General features: G+C 51.9%; 1 protein-coding gene across 4 annotated transcripts in view; it reads right to left on the bottom strand.

Moving 5' to 3' along the window:
* Positions 1-12,855, bottom strand: part of SHISA6 (shisa family member 6) — a 262,209-nt gene extending 249,354 nt beyond the window's left edge. For 2 of the 4 annotated variants that reach the window (XM_070773099.1, XM_070773100.1), the window contains exon 1: positions 12,168-12,855. In XM_070773099.1, coding sequence (XP_070629200.1) covers positions 12,168-12,808 — 641 coding nt within the window. In that variant the 5' untranslated portion in view covers positions 12,809-12,855. The remainder of the gene's footprint in view (positions 1-12,167) is intronic. The other 2 variants (XM_070773098.1, XM_019980424.2) reach the window with 2 other exon arrangements.
* Between the last annotated feature and the right edge of the window lie 8,510 nt (positions 12,856-21,365).

Below are 21,365 nucleotides of genomic sequence, written 5' to 3'. Positions count from 1 at the left end.
GACAGAAGTTGTGATGAGCCTGCTTCCTAGCTTCAGGAAACGCTCTAAGGCATAGAAAGACAGATGCTGACCTCCAGGAGTGAGAGGAAGGGGGCTTAGCTAGGGGTCTCTCGAGAGCCACCAAAGCAGGCCAAGGGAAAGAGGCCAAGGTCCTTTCCTGTAAGGATGCCTCTAAGGATATCCTTTCTCATACTGTCCATGGGGTTCTCGAGGCAAGAACACTGGAGTGGTGTGCCAAATGGACTCAAGTTTGAGCAAACTCTGGGATAGAGTGAAGGACAAGGAAGCCTGGCGTGCTGCAGTCCATGGAGTTTCAGAATGAGTCGGACAAGACTTAGCCGCTGAACAATAACAGGGACATCCTATCTTGTCCTACAGTGGGTGCAATGCTGCCTGGTCAGTTCAAAGAGTGGTGTCGGGACGGAGATGCAGGAACAGATAATAGGGAAAGAACGGATGGAGGAAAGACAGAGATCTCTGTCCTCTTAAACCCAGAGACAGGGCCAGCCATCCTGTCTGCTTCTAGGTCCCTAACCTCTCATGCCCAGCTGGTCATCTTGTGGCCCAAGGGAGTGAGGGGAGCCCCACGTGGTGGCATAATCCATCAAAGCTGAGAGCGAGAGAGTTTACGGATTCTAAAACCTCAGGGAAATACAAAAGAACAGAAAACAAAAAGAAGGGAAATTAGTGGGAGCCCCCAGAGGGAATTCAAAAGGGAATCTGAAGCAGCTCGACGGGCAAGCATCACCAATCCAGCAGAAATGGGGGCAGGCTAGTAATCCCACTCAATAACACAGACGTGGAAATTATAACACACTTGAAAGGAAATGCATTTTTACTGCTTCCTGGGCCATTGCAGGATTACCAACTAGGCTAAAAAAAAAAAAATTGATCTTCGGAGAGCTACTTTATTGAAGAGATAAGAATGATTTGTAATTAGCATGCCGATTGTCTGCAGAAGAGCCCGCTTGAACACAGTCTGTCTTTCTGGCTGGTGGATGCACCCCGTACCATCCCTGTGGTCTCGTCTGAGTTATTAATCTGTTCATCAGCTTTTTATCAGACAAGAGAAAAGAAAAGCAACTTCGCCGAGGTCCCATTTGGATAAATTTTGAATTAGCAGAGTCTGAATCGATGCAGTCTAATGAAGTTACAGCAGGACAGGACAAGTTTAAGAAGGAGGACTAGAGGAAGCGAGCAAAGGAATAAAAGGACTCTCAACAGAGGAGGAATCAAAAGAAGGACAGATGGAGACAGAGGCCGTGGTGGTCAAAGACACCGAAAGGAACAAGAAGCAACATTTTAATGATGTGACTTAAAAGACGGAGAAGCGGCAGATCCTCTGCTGAAAGCCGGGTTCTCTTCGCAGATGCCCGGGGTGGGGGAGGGGGCACTGGCCCAGAGGTGGGTAAGAAGCTGGCTGTTGAGGATCTGAGAACAGAAGAGCTGAGTGAGTTCCCTTAGCCTGAAGAGCCTTCCAAGCCAACGGGACAGCATTCTTGGGAATATTCAGGCAGGCTTCTCAGGATACAATAAAAAGGCAGAGAAGATCCAAGAGGGAGACTGGAGTCCAGATTCTTCCAAAAGTTCTGGAGCAGCTTCAGCACGTGGGCTGGTTAACATAGGGCCACCTTCAGTTGCCCAGACATGGGGGTGACTGAGGCCAGAGGCCCTACCAACAGGATCCGAGGCTGATCAGAGGACTGAGGGAGCAAAGCTCTCCTGGACACATCTTCTTTGCTAGTATGGGGTTCGGCCCCCTCCCTGCCCCAGATCCCGGGGGTCTGTACCCCAGGACCTCAGAGTCCGGGGTAGGTGGGGTGGTGGATGGGTTCTGGACATATTCCCCTCCTTCTCACTCTGGCCCCTACTCCCAGGGTTCAAATCCCTCTTCGTTGGACCAGCAGGATCGAAGGAAGAGGGAAGTGTTGACTGTCTGGGTGGGAAGCCTCCTTCCCAGAAGAGGATATTTGGCTGAGGGAATGGCGACTCTGTCCAGAGGACAGATGTCCTAAGTAATGAGACTTTAATGTCGGAGCTAATGGGAACAGTACACGAGACCAAATGCCAAAAAAGCAAGGAAGAATGAGAGTGTTTGTGAAGCCTGCAGAAAGCTGTGACTCCCCTTCCAAACGCTGGGGAACGGGGCCAAGTGCGTGGCCACCCAGAGCCCGGCTGGAACTCAGCTTCCACAGGTCCCGAGGTGGGGACAGTGGCTCCAGGGCAAGAGGGTCCAGGGTTCTCCTGCTCCTCTGACCAGGGTAGGGGCTGCAAACAGTGCCCAGAAACCTCCACGCTCCCACACCTGCCTTGATCAGAGGGTTAAGGACCTAAGCTGCAGACCCAGGAATGTGAGCTCTGCCAGGGACCACCACCATGGCTGTGACCATGACCATGACCACCGCCAGTGGTCAAGATGGCTGAAGCTAGAGAGCAAAACCCAGGGCTCTTTCCTTTTCATGGGCTTTTCAGGACAGACGGCTTGAGGCCTGGAGAAGCAGAGAAACTCCAGTGAAGATTGAGGAATGAGAACGCAAGGCGCAGAACATCGAGACGAGAAAGAGCAGAAGTAGAGCGGGGAGGCAGGGTGAGCTGGCCGGGATTCTGGGTCTGGCGAGTGCTGTGCTCAATGTTATAAATGGGGCAGAGTGGGGAGCTGTGATAAATGGAGCTGTTTGTGAGCTGTACATCTTTGTAATTAAAACTGAGAATGGCGCGAGGTCCATCCTCTCGCCCCTCAAATCGCTTCTTTCCTCTCAGGAGCCAGGACTCCTGCAGAATTGCTCTGGGGGCGTCCTTTCAATATTGCAATGGTTTAAGGGAGAAGTTGTTTTATGGTCTTTTTTTTTTTCCAATTAAAACCAGTGTGTTTTTGTGTGTTTTTACTTTTTACCTTTTCTTGGTATTGTCTTCACAATCCTCCACCAGTATAATCCATTCTCGAAGAGAAGCCCTTTTCACTGCCTCGGGTGCCTTATGCCTGCATGCAATGCAAGTGAGGCCACCAGCCCAGGTTTGAGGTACCCCGGTCCTTAGGTCATTCATTCTCCAGTCCCTTACAGAAATGACACATCTCAGGGGACAAGACCCTGATGCTGGGAAAGATTGAGGGCAGGAAGAGAAGGAGGCGACAGAGGATAAGATGGTTGGATGGCATCATCAACTCAATGGACATGAGTTTGAGCAAACTCTGAGATAGTGAAGGACAGGGGAGTCTGGTGTGATGCTGTCCATGGGGTCACAAAGAATTGGACACAGCTGAGTGACTGAATAACAACAGGGGACAATTTCTTTGCTTTCTCAAGTAGTCTAAGCATCACTGACTCATTTATGTTCAGGAAGGTGAGAGCCAGGTGACCTGCTGGCTCGCAAAGGAGACAGTGGCCAGCTAAGGACTAGCTGTGTGATCTTGGGCAAGTTACTAAGCCTCTCTGAGTTGATTCTGTCATCTGTTAAACGGGCTCCAGACTCAGGGTGGTAAAAGGATGCAGTGAGCTCACACAGGATGCCAGGTACAGAGGGAAGTCCTGGAGGAGGGGTGCTCTTCTGAGTATTTCCCCATCCCCTGCAACCCCTGCTTCATCCACATGGCCTTGAGTCCTCACCTAACTGAGCTCTCAGGTCCTCAACATCAGCTTTCTGGAGTGATGGGTGATGCGGTCGTGCGTCAGAAGCTCCAGGGAGACACTTCTGGATGCCTGAGCAGAGGGAGGGGCACGGCCAGCCGCAGAGCAGAACTGACCCCTCCCAGAGTGCTCCAGAGTGACCGTATGGAGCTGGTGGGAGCAGAGGCTTTGCCCCAGCCCCTCAGCACCCACTGGCTCCCAACTGAGAAGAAGGCACTCTGCCCCACCCACAGCAGCGCAGCCCACCACCTCCCCAGCACCAAAGAGAAACAAGACTTGACCACAACTGCTACACCTGGTGGCTCCTTGTCACCTGCCCTTAAACTCAGCCTGCCCCATCCTGGCTCCATTTCTGTGATCAACCCCATGGAACGAATGTACTTTTGGGGGTCTGGGGAGGCACAGTTATCACGCGAGGACTCTCCCAGCAACGCTCACCGGAAACCCCATCTTTCTATGCTTGCAAACACTTCTGCTTCATCAGTGGCTGTGTAGCCCAAGAGGTGACCTCATCTGAGTGCCAAACTGCAGAGGTGCTGGCATTTCTGATGGAGGTGAGGGAAGTCAGAGCGTGGCAGGCACCCGGCTCTGACTCCCATGCCTGGCCGCATGCATCCCGAAGAAATTGGGTCCCTTTACCCTCAGAATCAAACTAGGAAAGTTGGGCTACCTGTCTACTATCTCATGCAGAAATGTGAGACCATTTTTAATCTTTTCTGGGTGGTTATTTGAGCCCTTTGCTACACATTGAACCCCCTTTTTTCCCCTCTCCCAGCTCCTCTGCTGTCTGCTGAGACACATTGTGAGAACACAAAGCTGTTTTTCTTAAGGGCAGTAATCACCCTTCCATGTAGGGAGGGGCCCTTTCCTAGCGGTCATCACGAGCAGAGGACTCGAATGCATTTAGTCCCGGGATGCCTCCTCTGGGAACCTGCCTTTGGAGGCAGCTGACGCAGCCCCTGGGCAAGCAGGTCTCCCTCCTTTCTGATCGGTAACCAGCCAAACACCTCTTTCATTCATCAGCCTCAGCCCCACGACATCGATGCTTATAACCATCTACCCTAGGAGGATAAAAATATGCTAGTGTGATGAAAAGTCAAAACAACACACATGGGCTCTGAAAGCACTTCCAAGAGAGGAACCGCGGTGAAAATTTCTGGGGAAGAATCGGCAGGTGGCTTCCCAAGGCGACCACCGAGAAGGATGACACACAAGGACAGGTACATCCTGCTTCTTTTCCAGGAGGACTTGGGCATGTTGCAGGCAAAAACCCCAAACTGCAAACCACAGAGGTGAATTTCAACAGAATGATGGAACCCAAGTTTCCAGCTTCATCAGTCATCCTCCTCAAAGCTTCTCTGGTCCCCTCAATTTATAAGCACCCTGGCCCTGTGGTGTCTCGGCCCAGAGCTGAGAAAGAGCAAGATGAGCACCATTGAAGGTGCTTCCATGGCTCATAGAGCTGTCTTACATGCAGGAGCCGTCCTGGAGGACAGACCTGAAATCACCCACTTTGGGGGCCAAGGGATGTCTGGGGGCACTCTGAAAGTGAAAATCAATCAGTCATGTCTGACTCTGTGCCACCCCATGGGCTATACAGTCCATGGAATTCTCCAAACCAGAATACTGGAGTGGGTTGCTATTCCCTTCTCCAGGGGATCTTCCAAACCCAGGGATCGAACCCAGGTCTCCTGCACTGCAGGCAGATTCTTTACCAGCTGAACCACAGGGGAAGCCCAAGAATACTGGAGTGGGTAGCCTATCCCTTCTCCAGCAGATCTTCCCAACCCAGGAATCAACCCGAGGTCTCCTGCATTGCAGGGGGATTCTTTACCAACTGAGCTATCAGGGGTGCTCTGGTCTCTGGCAAAAACTGAAACGTGCATCTACCTGGTGGGTTCCAGCATCCCCACCCATTGCTGGGAGAGATAGAAGGCATTTACAGCCCGTGTGTTTAATTACAGGTTTCTGCCCATAGTTTTATCCACGACCCATTGCTCTGGTTCACAACTCTTTGGCTTGTGCTGTATTTTCCTTCTTCAAATGGTCTGCATTACTCAGCTCTTATTAAAGGATCATAATAATAACCTCAGAGCAGGGTACTGCCCTTTACAAAGGAATTCGGAGAAACTGCCAGGGACCAAGGAAGTGAATGGAAGTCATTTTAGTGGATGGAAAAAAATGAATGAGAAAAGGGCTTGAAAAAAAAAATGTAGGGAAGTAGGAAGAGGGAGAAGGCTGTCACTCACATCTCTAAATATCTGAAAGTTATCTGGTGATGACTAAGACACACATACATAAAGTAAAATAGAGGAGATTTTCCACCGGGTGAGAAGATAAGGCTTGACCTGGTGGCCCAGGACACCAGCACCTTCTAGTTCAAGATCACTCATTCCCTCCCTGGGGACCCTTGGCATTGTCATCTGGCCTCCCTGGGCTCCAGCTCCTTGGCTTACAAAATTAGAGAGCTAAGTTAAATGACTAGACTGCAATAAAAACTCTATGGTTCTGCGCCCATGGATGACAAAAGAAAAGAAAATACTACTCTGACTTTTCAGAACATTTTGGTTTTACTTCCAGAAATTTAAATATAGATATAGATATAGATATAGATATAGATATAGATGAGGTTAGCAATGTGCCCTGAATGGGTGATAAATAAGCCTGCTCAAGCCCAAGGAACTGAGACCTTCTGAGAGGGCACTGATAAACCTTCCCACCAAGCCCTCGTCCCTGTCTGCAGCATCTGAAAATGAAGACACTGGCAGTGTGGAGTCATAAATGTGACCTGGGGAGAAATAAAAGGTAGGTGTTTCCTAAGATAGAGGTGGGGGGTGAGAATCACATTTTTAAATGTATTTCAAACATAAACTTGGGCTCAGTGGTAAAAGAATCCACTTGCCAGTGCAGGAAATACTGAAGACACGAGTTTGATCCCTGGGTTGGAAAGATCCCCTGGAGAAGGAAATGGCAACCCACTCCAGTATTCTTGTTTGGAGAATTCCATGGGCAGAGAAGCCTGGTGGGCTACAGCCAGTGGGGTCACAAAGAATTGGACACGACTGAGAGACTGAGTACATGCACAGAAATGAACGCAACCCAGGCCCTCATCAAGTCCATTAAAGTTCCGTTCCCCATCATCTGGTCTTTACACTAGGAAGTTCAAACCATAACTCTGTGGGTCCATGGGATATATATTGTCAAGGGATGTAAGACAAAATGCACTTGAATTCATCCTAATTTCAAAAATAAGCTTCTGCGAGACTTTGAGCGGAGGGACGGGGGTGGCAGAGAAGGCCAGTGATGATACCCAGCAGCCAGGGGCTGGGAGCTCCTGCCACCACTCGGTGGGGATTCTCACTGATTCTAGGGAAGGAGCCAAACTGAAGACCTTGGGACCATCCCTTCAGGCCATGGAGAACCAGGCAGAGGAGTTAGGAAGAGGAAGCTCCTTTCAGAGTAGTTCCCTTCTCTCCCAGACCCCAGGGCCTGTCCGTCTGGGATCATCTCTTGGTCAGCTCACTTTTTCAGCTCTTAACCACTGCTTCCTGCACAGTTGATCTGAAATCAACTGCATACTCACTCTGATCTCTCATTAAAACAGGCTGAAAACAATGCACTGGGCTCTTTCTCCTCCTGTGTCCTAGCAGCCGGAAACTGTGGGTCAACTCTTAGGACCACAGTAGAAGGTTTCTCCAAATGAACAAGCTCTGAGCGTGGGCAGGAAAGGGGACATAAGTGCACGCCTTCCAGGGCTGAGGTGGGGGTGGAGCACCCAGGAAGACAGCAAACAACGCTCCAGGGAGGACTCCCCAAGTGCCAGGATTTTTGCATGGCTGACCCACTCCCTCAAGAAGGAACTCTGCTTAAGGACTTCCCTGGCAGTCCAGTAGTTAAGACTCTGAGCTCCCAATGCAGGGGGCCCAGGCTCGATCCTTGCTCAGGGAACTAGATCCCACATGCTGCAACTAAAACCCGGCATAGCCAAGACTGGCATGCTGCAGTCCATGGGGTCACAAAGAGTCGGACACGACTGAGCGACTGAATTGATATATATATATATATATATTTAAGACTGAACTCTGCTTAGCCTCATGGGTCAAAGGTAACAGGCTTACATTTTATGATTTGAAATGCTCGGTGCCAATAGCCGGTGGGCAGGGCTCATCTGTTGACTGAACACACGCGCACGTGGCTGCAGCGGTCAGGAGGAAACCAAGAGCTGGGGATCTGGGCAATGCAATCCATCTCTGGCACCTGGTCACCTTCCTCCCTTTCCTATTTTTGCTCCTTTCTGTCTTCCTGGTATCCTTCCCCTGATCCCTCCTCCCATAAGCCTTCTTAAATTCTTCCACAATTTCACTTCTCTCTCTCTGCGTTTTGGTTTTTTTTTTTTTAACTCCAAGAAAATGGAAAACATGCAAGTCTAAGACCTTCAGTCCAAGGCAAGATGCATTTCTTTTATCCTTTCCCTCAAACTGCTATATTTGAAGTTTAAAAAAATAAAAACAAAATACAAGTTGACTCTCGGTTTAGATCAATTCATTCTAGTCAGCCCACAGTGCCTCAAAAAATGGAGTGTTTGAAGCGATTTGACAATTCATTGACCAGGAACCTGGGAAGAGAACTCACTAAATCAGTTGGCAGAGTGGTCCCGCTGCCGCAATTACGTGGCCTGTGCGGACAAAACAGGGCTCTTCGGGTTTGTAATTAATTTCTGTAGGCAGAAAAGGTAGGACACAGTGTTCCCTTGATGTTTCTAGAAATAAGCAGAAGAACTCAAGATGTAGGCCCATTTTGATTAGGTTACCTGGGGTCATGAATACGTTTCTTTTTCCCTAATGACATCAGCTCAGGTTTTTTTTCCCATAGCCCTGAGCACTTCTCCATGCCCATCTGCACCTTAAATTCCTCCATCCTTCATCCCTGGGCAGCAGAGTGAAGACCCCCGGCATCTCTGGCCTCACCCACTGCACCTACAGCATCCTAAAAGCTTCCTGACCCATCTGTTCACTAGCCATTAAAAAAAAAAAAAAAAAAGCCACACTGTTCCTCAGAATGATTCTCATCTCCAAGACTCTAATGAATCAACACAGGGTGAGGAGGAGGAAGGAACCGGTTGGAATGTGAGCGGGCTGGTTCAGAACTGAATGTCAACAGGGAGCCCTTCCCTGAAGCCATGTTCTGGGCAGAGCCCCTGCCCCTGGAGGCCTCGGCAGGCCCTCACTGAACAGACAGCCCCAGGGAAGCGTTGCCAAAGCTGTTCGGGAACACTGAGCTCAGCGGGGACCCGGGGACAACCTATGGTCCGGCAGCTTGAGTCTCAGCCTGGGCAGGTACAAAGGAAAGGGCCAGATGAGGCTGAGATCCTGGTGGGAAGTGGGGTCCAGGTGGGAAAGGCAGGCGCCTGATGTCCAGGGCTCTCCAGAACCAGAGCCCGGCTCCACCTTTGGTCCCCAAGGCCACTCTCTGCCCGCCCTGGGGTCCAGCTGAGAGTCCGTGCTCACATGCTTCGGTGTGAGAGCTGGTGGGTTCCCTGCAGATGCGGGGCGCAAGGGGATGCCTCACACAGACGGCAAGGTCTAATCACTTCTGGAAAAGACTAAATCTGTTCCTCCCTGCAGGGGCTGGAGAGGGGAGAGGGAGGCCCACCCTGAGGGGTGCGCGCAGGGCAGGCGGAGGGCCAGCCAGGCTTGGACACCCGAGGAGGCAGATGGCCCATCCTGAGGTACATCCTTCTTTTGACCCTTCTATCGCTCCCACAAACGTCCCTCCCGTTCAGCCCGTCTGCCCATCTACCATCTTCACAGAGGCTCATACGCTGGAACAAGTCAAATAACCTTTGCCGTCTCAGAAAGGAAATGCCTTTCCTGAACTATTTCAAGGAGTACGGAACAGAGCCCACGTCCCACCTCCTCCGTGGACCTCTGAGGAGTACACATTCCTTCTCCCTCGCTTTCTCCAGGGAGGACTCATTACAGTGTGAATATTTATCTCTTTCTCCCCTGCCAAACAAGACAATCTGTACCCCAAACTCCCTGGGACAGCAAACAGTGACCTCCAAGCAAAGTGGGAGCATGGTGGTACCACGTGGGCACACCCAGGAGTCAGTGGGCATCTCCTGCTAATGTGCAAACTCACCCTGCCACGCCTGGTAAGGGAGAGGTTGGGGTGGGCTGCGATGTGCCTAAGTGGTCCAGAACTGAAAAATAAGTTTCTCTGATCTGCCCAAGGTCACTCGGGGAGTGTCCTAGATGGCTCGCTCATGCTCCATCCCCTCCCCCACCCCCTTAAACACAGAGACAGGCTCTGTCCCCTACCTAACAAGCATCAACACGACGGCTTCCCAAGCACTGATCAGGCGAGCCTGCAGCTGCTGGAAGAGGTGCTGTGAACTGAATAAAATCAGAGGTGAATTTGAGGGAGAAACAGCCCACATTTACATAATGGTCTGAGGGCCGAAACTCATCACCCTTCCCATGGCTACCTCTCTCCCCCAAGCTCGGAGAGAAACGGCCCCCACGGCATCACACTGAGCTGCACACCTATATACACAGTAGTCACCCTAGTTTGGGGTGGGTTGGGGATTCAGTGTGGTGAGGCAACAGGGATGTCTCCCTCCAAGGTCACAGCCCACAGGACAGAGGCCAGCGCCAGCCTCCTTGGGCCACCTGCAACCTCCCAGAGGATGATGAATAAACTCAGTAAGAGGTAGAGGAAAAGGCAAGGGACAGGTTTCCCCAAGGGGTGCAGACAAGAACGGCCTGGGGACGAGAGAAACCCAAAGAAAGCTTCGTGGGAATCAGCCAGCCAGAGACCACAGCCAGCCTGGAAGGGGTGACGAGAGGCCAGAACAGTCAAAGAAAGCGGAGGTGGACAACCCTGGGAACCTGGAGGCAGAAGCAGAGGAATAAGGACCCCGCACACCTGCTTCAGGAAGGGGAGCCAAGAGAGAGGATTCTTTGCCAGATGAAACCCGAAGGACAGAATGCCTTGCCCTTATTTTGCTCTCCACCCGCCGGCCCTCTGCTTTTAAGAACCAGGACTGACCACAAACTATTTATCACAACTCCTCCATCATTTTCCCTCCAGCCACTGACTTATACCCTGAGAGACAAGGTTGGGGTGGGATGGAGCAACGGTGCTTCAGGATTAATGAGCGATGACGATAAACCCATCTCCTTTCGGAAGCTCAGTTCCAACACTCAAGTTTGTCAGTATTCAAGTACTCATACTTTGTGGATTTTGACTCAAAATCAGTCACAGAGCATCACCTTTTCTCAACACCCTCAGTATCCAGGGGGAAAAAAAAGAGATGCCCAGAAATTTCTATCTGCCTTTCTCTCTCTTCATCAAGGTACAGGTGATTAATGTCCTCAGCAGCGAGGGAAGAAGGTTTTCAGGCTAAAAGGATAACAAGCCGAGTGCAGAGATGAGCTGAAGCTCTAGGACTCTGGGTGGGAGCCTGCAGGCAAACTCAGAAGGAGGGCTGGTCTGGGGGGTGGTCTCCATGACTAGGGCAGTGCCCACATCATGTGCCAGAAACGGAGGCACGTTCCAGGGCAGGGTTCGTTCCTTGAAAGACTCTGCTGAACCATGTCCAGCCATTCATCAGAGCTGAGCTTGTGTCCCCTGGGTGCATGGTTTCCTGAGTTGTAAAGAGAGCCTGGTTTCCCCATTCCCTCGGCTTGGACCTCCCAAGGGGTGCTCCGGAAGCTAGGGTGGTGGGGTGGGAGGCAGTCAGGGTGGAACGTTGGACAACCATATCTTGAGCCCTTGGCGTAAGTTTTGGCAGGAGGCAGCCCCCCACTGCCTCCCTGGTGTAAGCAGTGAAAGGTGCCCACCGGGTTGAACATAGCAAGCAGCATTCACTCTGAGTTCTGCCCACAGGGCTTAAAAGAACAAGTCCTCCAGTCTCAGCAGGGCAGATAAGCATCCTACTCGACAGGATGCAATGAAGAGAAACCATCTGCCCTTGGTCAAGACGGAATGCACAGATTTGAATTCCTGCTTACCCAGGAGGCTCCCTTTCCCTATCACCCCCATCTCTCTAAACACCCGGGAACATTCAGTCCACACTCTTTTCAGTAAGGTTCCAACACTGTTCAGCTCCCCATATCCAAGATGACTGCTCTGGCTTGATTCAGAAAACCAAATGCAATAAGCGCCTACAGCGAGGTGCCCACCTGCCATGAAACCTGCACCCTGGAACCCCACCCGGGATTATTGGAAGGTGCGCAATTCTTACACTCAAACTCTGGGATTCCACCAATATCTATTTGGCCCTGTAAATGTCCCTACCAACCAAAGCGTGCGTTCCCGGTTCTGAAGAAATGGAGCAGAGGGCGCCGAAGACTCTGATTTATTGCCCGTCAAAGAGGCAGGGGAGGGAAGTTGACTTAAGAGAGTGAAGGCAGCCCGGGGAGGGCGGTGGGTGAGATGCCAGGAGGACAGGGATGCCTGACAAGAGGGGTGAGCAGCCGGGAGAGAGGCTGGGGGGACGGGCGGGGCCCCCCACTCACCCCGGGCGGCCGCTCTCACCTGTGGATGTTCATCTCCCGCGGCGGGCGGTGGGCCTTGTCGTAGGAGACCTTGGCGAAGACGCCGGCCACGATGACGAAGGCGATCACCCCGCAGGTGATGTAGACGGTGAAGTTGGTCTTGTCCTTCTCCGGGTCGTACTTGTTCTCGGGCCCCGGCGACACCACCTTGGTGCTGGGCGTCTGCACCCACACCGGGCTCTGGTAGTTGGTGCACTGGCGCTGATCCAGCTTCTCGTGGCGCTTCTTGCAGCAGAAGCGGTAGTAGCAGGTGCCGCAGCAGTACAGGTAGCCGCTCTCGCTGTTGTTGCACTCGAACTCCTTGTCGTACTGGCCGCTCACGTCGTAGTAGCCCCAGCACGTCTCGTAGGTGACGGCCGCGCTGGCCGCCGCCACCGCCGCCGCTGGCTGTCCTCGCCGGCTCCCCGCCTCCGGGCTGCCGGGCGCCCGGACGGTGCCGTTCAGCTCGCGGCCGCCCCGGGCCAGGGCGCCCCCGGGCCGCCGGCCCCCGACGGCCGCGGCGCCGGCGCTCAGGGTCCGGTTGGCGGCACGGCCGCGAGCGCCCCAGGCTCCGGGCAGCAGGTCCAAGGGCTGGAGCGAGAGCAGCGGCAGCAGCAGCAGCAGGAGGCGCCGCAGCGCCATGGCGGGGCCGGGCGGGAGGGCGCGGGAGGCTTCCGCGGCAGGCCGCTCCCCGGGCCGGCCGGGCTCCGAAGGGGGCCGCGCGGGCCGGGCGGGCGGCGCGGGGCAGTCAGCGGCACCTGGGCGATGGCGCCATCGGGGCGCGGGCGGGCGGCGGGCGGCGGCGGCGGCGGCAGCGCGCGGTGCGCACGGACCAGCCCAGCGCGGGCGGCCGGGGTTCAGGCTGCGCGCCGGCTCCGCGCTCCCCCCGCGGGCTCGGCGCGCCTCCTGGGCAGCCCCATCCCCCGCCGGCGGCGGCAGCGGCGGCCCCGCGCGCGGCTCGGCTCAGGCGGGACCCGAAACGCGGCTCCGGGCGGCGGCGGCAGCAGCGGCGGCGTGGCCCCGTCCGGGCGGATCCTGCGGGACAAGACGGAGAGCCGGTCACGGGGTGGGGCGACCGGGAGGCGGGCGGCGGGCGGGGAGGGAACGCGCAGCCCTCGAGGAGCAAGGCTGGGGCCGGGAGGGGCGCGGAGCCCGCTCCCGAGACGGGGCCCGGCGGCCCCAGGGCGCACCGGCCGCCCGATCCCCGGCCGCCGGCCCCGCGCGCGCGCGCGCCCCCGCCGGCTCCCAGGGACGGAGCGGGCCGTGGCCGGGGTCGGGCGGCGAGCGGGGGAGCGCGCGGGGCCCGACCTCACTCACTCACCATGCCCGGCTGCTACTGCAGAGGCGGCGGCGCGGCGGCCGGAGCAGGCGGGCAGGCGAGCCGGAGCCGCCGCTGGCCGCCCGCACTAGTGCCGGAGCGTGTGCGAGAGGAGCGAGGGAGACACGCACTCACACACCCGCACACGCGGGAGCGCCGCGCGGGGAGGGGACGGCCGGGCCGACAGGGGAGGGGAGGGGAGGGGAGCGGAGGGGGGCCGCCGCTCGCCGCCGCCCACGTCTGCGCTCCCGGGCGCCCGGGGAGGGGGCGCTCCACTCCGTGGCTCCCCGCTCGCGGCGCGAGCTCCTCTCCGAAGCTCCGCGTCACCAGAGGCCAGGACGCCGGTTCGTTCCCACGGCGAAGAGGGGCCCGGGAGCCGGGGGTGTGAGGAGGGGGGCGTCACCTCTGGAGCCCGCCCGCTCCGGCCCGGCCCAGAGCTCGTGGCCGCTCCCACCCCTCCCCGGTCCGGGCGTGCGCGACCTGAGCGGGTGTTGGGGTGTCTGCGAGCCTTTGCCTCTCCCTAGTGGCGACGCTCGCAGCTGAGGGACGCGGTCAGGCCCATTGCTACAGGTTCCTAAACTGAGACCTGGGGTCACGTGGCTCGCCTGAGGTTACCGGGCCACCGGCGAACGGGCCCTACAGCTCCCCGCCTTGGCACTCTGCTCTCCCACCGGTTCCCCATCCTTCCTCGTGCATATAGGCAGCCCTGGGCAGGCCTCGTTTCCTCTTTCTGGGACTTTCCCCAGAGCGTCGGGGCAGAGTTAGAAAAAATCTCTGAGACTCAGCTTTGAAATGCCTTCGCTTTAGCTGATGGGGGCCGGGGGTGGGGGTGGTGGAGAAGGGGGCATTCCTGCGTGGTTACTAGTTGGGTCTGTAGAAAGCAGGCCTGGGTCTGACTTTCAAAGCCATGAAGCCACCCAAGGGGGAGTTAGAATCATCATCTGACCATGATGTCGGTGGCGGGGTGGGGTGGGGGTGGGGGGCAGTGGAGGAGGGGGGCAGGAAGGAAAATGAGAACGAAAAGTAACGTCCAAAATTCTGCCCCTGTCCCAGCCTTGTGAGCAAGTGCCCAGGTACTTAGGTTGAAGGCAGGAGACAGATCCTCCCTGTGTGGGCAGTAGAGATTGTCCCCAAAGCTGTCCATATAGTCCCAAGTGTGACCCGAACCAAGGACCCCCCATGCAGGAGAGGCAGAGCGCCTCTTCCCCCATCCGGAATGCATCAACAGGTCTGAAACCCCGATCCCCAGACACTAGAAGGAAGTCTGGATTCTGGGATGGGGGGTTTCACAAACTCCCCTGGCAGCCCCACACTTGCTACTATCTTTCCATCTCCTCCCTCTTCCTACACCCTGTGCCACCTACCTCACCCCCAATTCTCTCTACTCAGCCACCGCCTTCTTTTTGATGACTGTTCAAGGAGCGTTTATTTAGTCAGTCCTTACTCTCTACCCAGGCGCTAAGTGCTGAGATAAAAGATGGACAAGACAGTCTGTTTCCTCAAGGAGGAGGAGCTGGTAAACCATTGGGCAGGCAGGTAACAGGTTGAGGACCTTATCCCTGGTTATGTCCCATGACAAAGGGGGCACAGGGTGCTCCAGGAGGCACCCAGGAGAGGAAAGGTGGGTCAAAGGCAGCCTTTTCCATGAGCTAAGGAGCAGAGTCTCCAAGAAGGACTGAAAGTTAACACAGCCAACCAGAGTGTAAGGGCACTCCCTGTCAAAGGAACCATCGCTCGCAAAACCCAGCAGACAGGAAAGAATGAGGGTATGTGAGCCTGGGAGACAGCAGCTGAGCATAAACTTGGAGGGAGTCTTCCAAATAAAGCTGGCAGAAGGGGGTTGTATTCCCTGCCAAAGAACTTGAATTTATCCTCCAGTCGATGGGGAACTATTGGTGGGTTTTACTCAAAGCGAAGACTGTCAGATTTATGTGTTCCCTGGATCTCTAAGTCTGCTGGAGTAAGGAACACTCTATTCGTACTCTTCTGAGAAGAGAGATGTGAGAACCTTTCTGATAATCCAGGTAAAACATGATGAAGGGATGAAGTAGGTTTCTGGTAGTTGGTGATCAGAGGGCAGATTCAGGACAGCATTTAGCAATGGCCATGTTGATATGCCCTAAGAGCCATGTAAACAGCCCTAAGTGTTGCAATTCAGCACAAGGATTAAGCTCAAGAGAGCAGATAATAAAAGTATATACATTTGAGAATCATAACATATGCTTGTGCATTTGGGAATCATAAAAACATATTCTTTACTTTCAGATTATGTGTGATTTTAAAGCCAATCACTTCCTTTTCTCTTCCCTGAGTTTTCACCTGTCATTCCAAAACTGCCTCTTCCGTATCTGGGAGCTTCCTAGCAATGGATGAAAATGTGCCTTCCTCATGTGGGACTCTAACAAGATTTGATTAGTAGCACTTAGTAAGGAAAATGGCTTCATCTTTTCAGACCACCCTCACAAATATGTTCTGAACCCCTACACTCGTAGATGGTAGGTAGCATCAACAATCTCACAGAAAATAGTAGATCTCAGAATTGAACAGGATGTTAGGGATTATCTGTTCCAACTCTTGGGCCTCCCAGGTGGCTCAGTGGTAAAAAATCCACCTGCCAATGCAGGTGACACGGGTTTGATCCCTGGGTCGGGAAGATCCTCTGGAGAAGCAAATGACAACTCACTCCAGTAACCTCGCCCGGGAAATCACATGGACAGAGGAGCCTGGCAGGCTATAGTCCATGCGAATGCAAAAGAGCTGGACATGACTTGGTGACTAAACAACAGCAACAATTCCAACTCTTACCGCATGCAGTACACTTTACCTCTTACTGACACTTTGCCCTTTGCAGTTGACCAGGCTGGTGGTCCACCAACACTCATTACCCTCTTTCTCCTTCTAATTTCAACACCTGAGTCGTTGATAGTATGGAAACATCTTTCCTTTGTGGATGTATGTGACTTATTAAAAATCGCCTGAGAGGCATCATCTTCTTCAACACCTGTACCAACTTCAGACCGCCCATAGGCTCAGGAGACAGTGACCCAATCCCTGGCTCTAGAAGGTGGATCCCAGTTGGGCTGCTGCTGCTGCTAAGTAACTTCAGTTGTGTCTGACTCTGTGCGACCCCATAGATGGCAGCCCACCAGGCTCCCCCATCCCTGGGATTCTCCAGGCAAGAACACTGGAGTGGGTTGCCATTTCCTTCTCCAATGCATGAAAGTGAAAAGTGAAAGTGAAGTCGCTCAGTCGTGTCTGACGCTCAGTGAATCCATGGACTGCAGCCCACCAGGCTCCTCCGTCCATGGGATTTTCCGCTGAGCCAACCATAATAATCCCACTCCTGTTACCAGATTGGTTAAGAATGGACATGTGATCCAGTTCTGGCCAATGTGAAGTGTGGGAACTGTTGGCAGATTCTGGGGACATTTTTCTTGCTCTACTTTTTGAAGTGTTGTTTCCATGGATGTTATGACCTTATGGGGGCAAGAGAGTGGACCAGGGAGGAACAGAAACCGGTTATTAGTTGAAATTGCTGTTCAGTTTGGTAGTCATTAGTGCTACTTATGAAATATCTCTGCCCTTCCAGGCAGATAGTAAGAATTGCAATTCCTGGCCCTTTAGTGAGTAGGAGGGGAGAGTGACTTAATATACCACTGGTCAAAAATCATGAGCATAGAAGGGGTGGGATGGGGAGGGAGATGGGAGGGAGGTTCAAAAGGGAGGGGATTTATATATACCTATGGCTGATTCATGTTGAGATTTGACAGAAAACAGCAAAATCCTGTAAAGCAATTATCCTTCAATAAAAAGTAAGTAAATTTTTTAAAAAATCATGAGCAAAGATGGTGCATGTTAGTTCTGAACCAGAGCATCTGGTTACTGCTTTAAGATGCCGTAGCGCTCTCGTTTTCTCCTGGTGTGATCAGCAGTGCTCCAGGTGGGAGTGGCTTTATTGTCCGGAAGTGATGTCAGTGAGGAGAGCCACATAGTTAATAAAAATAGTGCCCCACCGTGGATGTGCAGCTTGAGTGAAAATACACATTTTTTTTCTTAAACTGGAATTGGGTCTGTCATTGCAGTGTATCCTAACACATCCTGACTGATACACTGAAGCTCACAGAAGGGACGTCATGGAGCCATTCAGGGAGTTTTGCCCAGGGCTCTCGCAATGCCAGTCTTCCAATAACATGAGATAATTAAGCTTCCTGTGTCAAAGCATCTTTGAATCCAGAGTTCTTACTACAAGCAGGCAAAGGCAATCCTAATGGATATATCACGTATTTTCTGTCTCCACTCTGGCTTAGGGTTTCCACCTAGCTATGGCAGACAAACGACGGCCACTTCTCTTCATGAGAAGACATGGCACCTGTTTGTCCTCCCTTTGAGGCTAGGCCAGCCTTGTGACTTGTCTTGACTGACAGCATGTGGCGGAAGTGATGCTCAGCCAGTCTGAGTTTAGCCATTACGAGGCCTGGCAACGTCTTCCTTTGCATTCTTGAGATTGAGCCGCTGTATGAGAAGCACCGGCTGCCTGTTACGTTCAATGATGAGGAGTGAGACCATCACGTAGAGAGAGACCCTGGGGAGACGAGATGCTTGCTACCTTTGGCATCTGATTCGCAACTGAGCTCCCAGTGGAGTGAAGAAAGGACTGGACCCAAGTGAGGCCAGAAGAAGAATCATCCATCTCAGCCCCAGACAACCCACGGAATCACGAGAAGTGACAGATTAAGTGTTGTTGTAGGTGTCTGAAGCCACTAAGTGCTGTGATGGTTTATTACAACACAACAAACAGCTAAGGAAATCCACATATCACAGCATAGACACTGAACAGGAATGTATGAGCTGCAACTTCTGGCCACTAGATGTCTGAAGCTATTTTTCATGAGCTGCTGTGTGAGTTTACTGAAGCTGCCTTCATAAAGGACCACAAACTGGGTGGCTGGCAGAACAGAAGATGATGAGTTCACAGTCCTGGAAGCTGGAAGTCTGAAATTAAGGTATGGGCAGGGTTGGTTCCTTCTAAGAGCTGTGAGGGAAGGATCTTTTCTAGATTGTAGATGGCTGTCTTGTACCCATGATGTTCTTGTATGCGTGTGGGTCTCTGAGTTCCCCTCTTTTTATGAGGACATCAATCATTTTGGATTAGAGCCCACTCCAATTACTTCATTTTAACTTTATTACCTCTGTAAAGATCTTGTCTCCAAATAAGGTCACATTCTGAGTCACTGGAGGTGGGGACTTCAACTTATGAATTTGAGGGTGGGGGAAGAGAGGCACCATTCAGCCCACATATATGATGAATGGAAGGGTGATGTGTGCTGTACAACACAGGATGAAAATGTGTGTGCAAATGAAGAAGGAAAGAAGAGAGGTCAGTCAGGTTTGCCATCTTTCATTTGAGAGATGTTAGAGAATTGCAGTTCAGGCCGTGTTGGAGATGAGTACTCTTTTTCACACCCTCTTCAAGACTGAAAGCAATTACTCTAGTGAAAGAAGAGAGATTCCAAATAGGAAGCATGGGAAAGGGTGCTCTGTCTTCCCCTGGCAGTCCCCACCTAAAGGTGGAGTTAGGGAAGTTTGCATCCTGCATAGTTAGAACTCTAGAATTGTAGCATTTCAGAATTTGCAAGAATTCAGAGCCTCTAGACACTTTTTTCTAAGCAGACTTCTAGTTGCCCAGACAAGTGAGGGCAAAAATGACTATCTCCATGGCTAGCTTGGCCCAGGATTAACTCACATGTGCATTCATTTATTCAATCTTTATCACTTATTGTCCCAATCTGCCTGCCCATGCAGGAGGCACCAGAGAGGCAGGTTCGATCCCTGGGTCAGAAAGATCCCCTGGAGGAGGAGATGGCAACCCGCTCCAGTATTCTTGCCTGGAAAATCCCATGGAGAGAGGAGTTTGGCAGGCTACTGTCCCTGGAGTCCCCAGAGAGCTAGACCCTTAGTGACTAAACAACAGCAAAGAAATGTTTCTCCCTTAGCTAAGTGTCTGGCAACTCCCTGGAACACAGACTCTTTTAGTTAGGTCGTGAGCTGCACAGCCAGGAGGATGCCTTAGCAGGTTCAAAGCAACGTCGGAGAGGCTCTGGAAACACAGTTGAAGAGTCTAACGTGTGAGCTGCTTGTGAACTCACTGTCTTAACACTGCTTGAGAAGAGGCTTTCCTTAAGGGGCTGCTTTCCCACTGTGGTTGTGTAGGGCTATCCAATGTGGTTTTCTCCACATTTGTTGCAAAATTATTAGCAAAAATAGGTGAGTATGCATACACTTTTCCACTTTTAAGCCCTAAATGTAGAACTCTACAGTCAGAATCAGTCTGGCTATTGTGACTGTCTTAAGAATAAGATCAGATTACAGCACTAAATGATTGAGAGTAGTTTGAGGTTTCCCCCTTTTCATGTATACAAAGCCGTTCTGTACTGATTGAGTCACAAAGCAACTCATTTTAGTCGTGTATTTCCTTGGTAAACATGTACTGAGCCATTTTCAAAGGACGCATGTAGCTGGATCTACGGAATGTGATTTCTCTGCATAGCATGGCATCCAGTCACTCCTTATGGTAGGACAGGCTATGACAGTGATCTCTGAGATGATGCCCTCCCTCTGTGCCCATGGCAGACATCACTAATCAATTATGGAACCCTTTCCTGCTGAGATCAGGCATAGCCTCAGAAAGCCCTTCCACACACAAAGCTCTAAAAAGCCAGCAGGGATTAACTATAGTTGGAATTAGTACAAGAAATAAATCCTATTTGCCTAACAGCTCAGTGAGAGGTGACAGTCTGGGTGGCTCAGGCATAGTTCTGTTACTTTCTGTAGACATGGATTTAGAATTCTATTCCAATTATACAGTTTTATGGCCCCAAACTGAAACATTTATGAAAGGAAGAGGGTGAGAATTGCAAGGGACACCGACGTCATTGGTCATTATGTGCTTTTTAGTGAAGGACGTCACTGATTTACAGCTCGAAGAAATGCACACTGGGTTAGCACTTCCTGAGAAGAGTGATAATGAAGAGTTTGCCAAGCGAATGCCAAAGATAATCATGTTACAGCCTCTCTCAGATACTCATGTGTAGAGTCTGTGCATCGCTGTTCCGTTTTTCTCTTCGGTTGCAATTTATTGATGTTTTATTCAAAACCACCATGAATTAACCTACAAAAGTATATTTCCCTATAAAACTAGGAGGCCTGTTATGAGTGCATGAAACATAGATGTGATATTTTCTTGGCATAGGGTTCTCATCAACTTGTGTTCTATGTCAGTATAAACTGTTTTTCATGCTTCTGTGTCCTACCTTCAGATCACATCTTTTGTGTCTGTTGTCACGTGGGTCATCTTGAATTCTGTTTCTGACTTCTGGGAAGTTAAACCTGCCATAGACAGGGATATTTTCAGTAGAATAGGTACATGTGATAAAAAAAAAAAAATACCCACTAAAAATGGTTGGTGTGGCTTTTTCTTTTAAAGGGAAAAAATTTTTGAATTAACTAATTGGATCTAACCCACTGATCTAATCCAACAGACTAGGCACAAATTGGCCATTAATACAGCCAAGTGAATAAATAGCAATTCTTGATTCTGTGTCAGGATGTAGACGGTATCTGGATGGACCATCTGTTGGGTGAGTGCCAAACTAAGGGTGAATCACCAAATCGACGGATGCCATCATTTAAATAACTGAGGTAACTGGGCTGAAAGGACCAATTTTGTTATTGTTAACTCCCGTCAGTTTTCAAAATTACTGACTTGATCCTGGAGTGACTTCTATGGACAGAGATCCATTCTAACATCTTCTGTCTCAATCAAGACATTGAATAACCCCATCTGCAGACATGACGAGGCAATGGCACCCCACTCCAGTACTC

The sequence above is a fragment of the Bos indicus genome, chromosome 19 (genome assembly GCF_029378745.1).
Source record: "Bos indicus isolate NIAB-ARS_2022 breed Sahiwal x Tharparkar chromosome 19, NIAB-ARS_B.indTharparkar_mat_pri_1.0, whole genome shotgun sequence".
NCBI lineage: Eukaryota > Metazoa > Chordata > Mammalia > Artiodactyla > Bovidae > Bos > Bos indicus.
The sequence above is the reverse complement of the archived record's forward strand: the minus strand, read 5'-3'. Positions and strand labels throughout refer to the sequence as shown.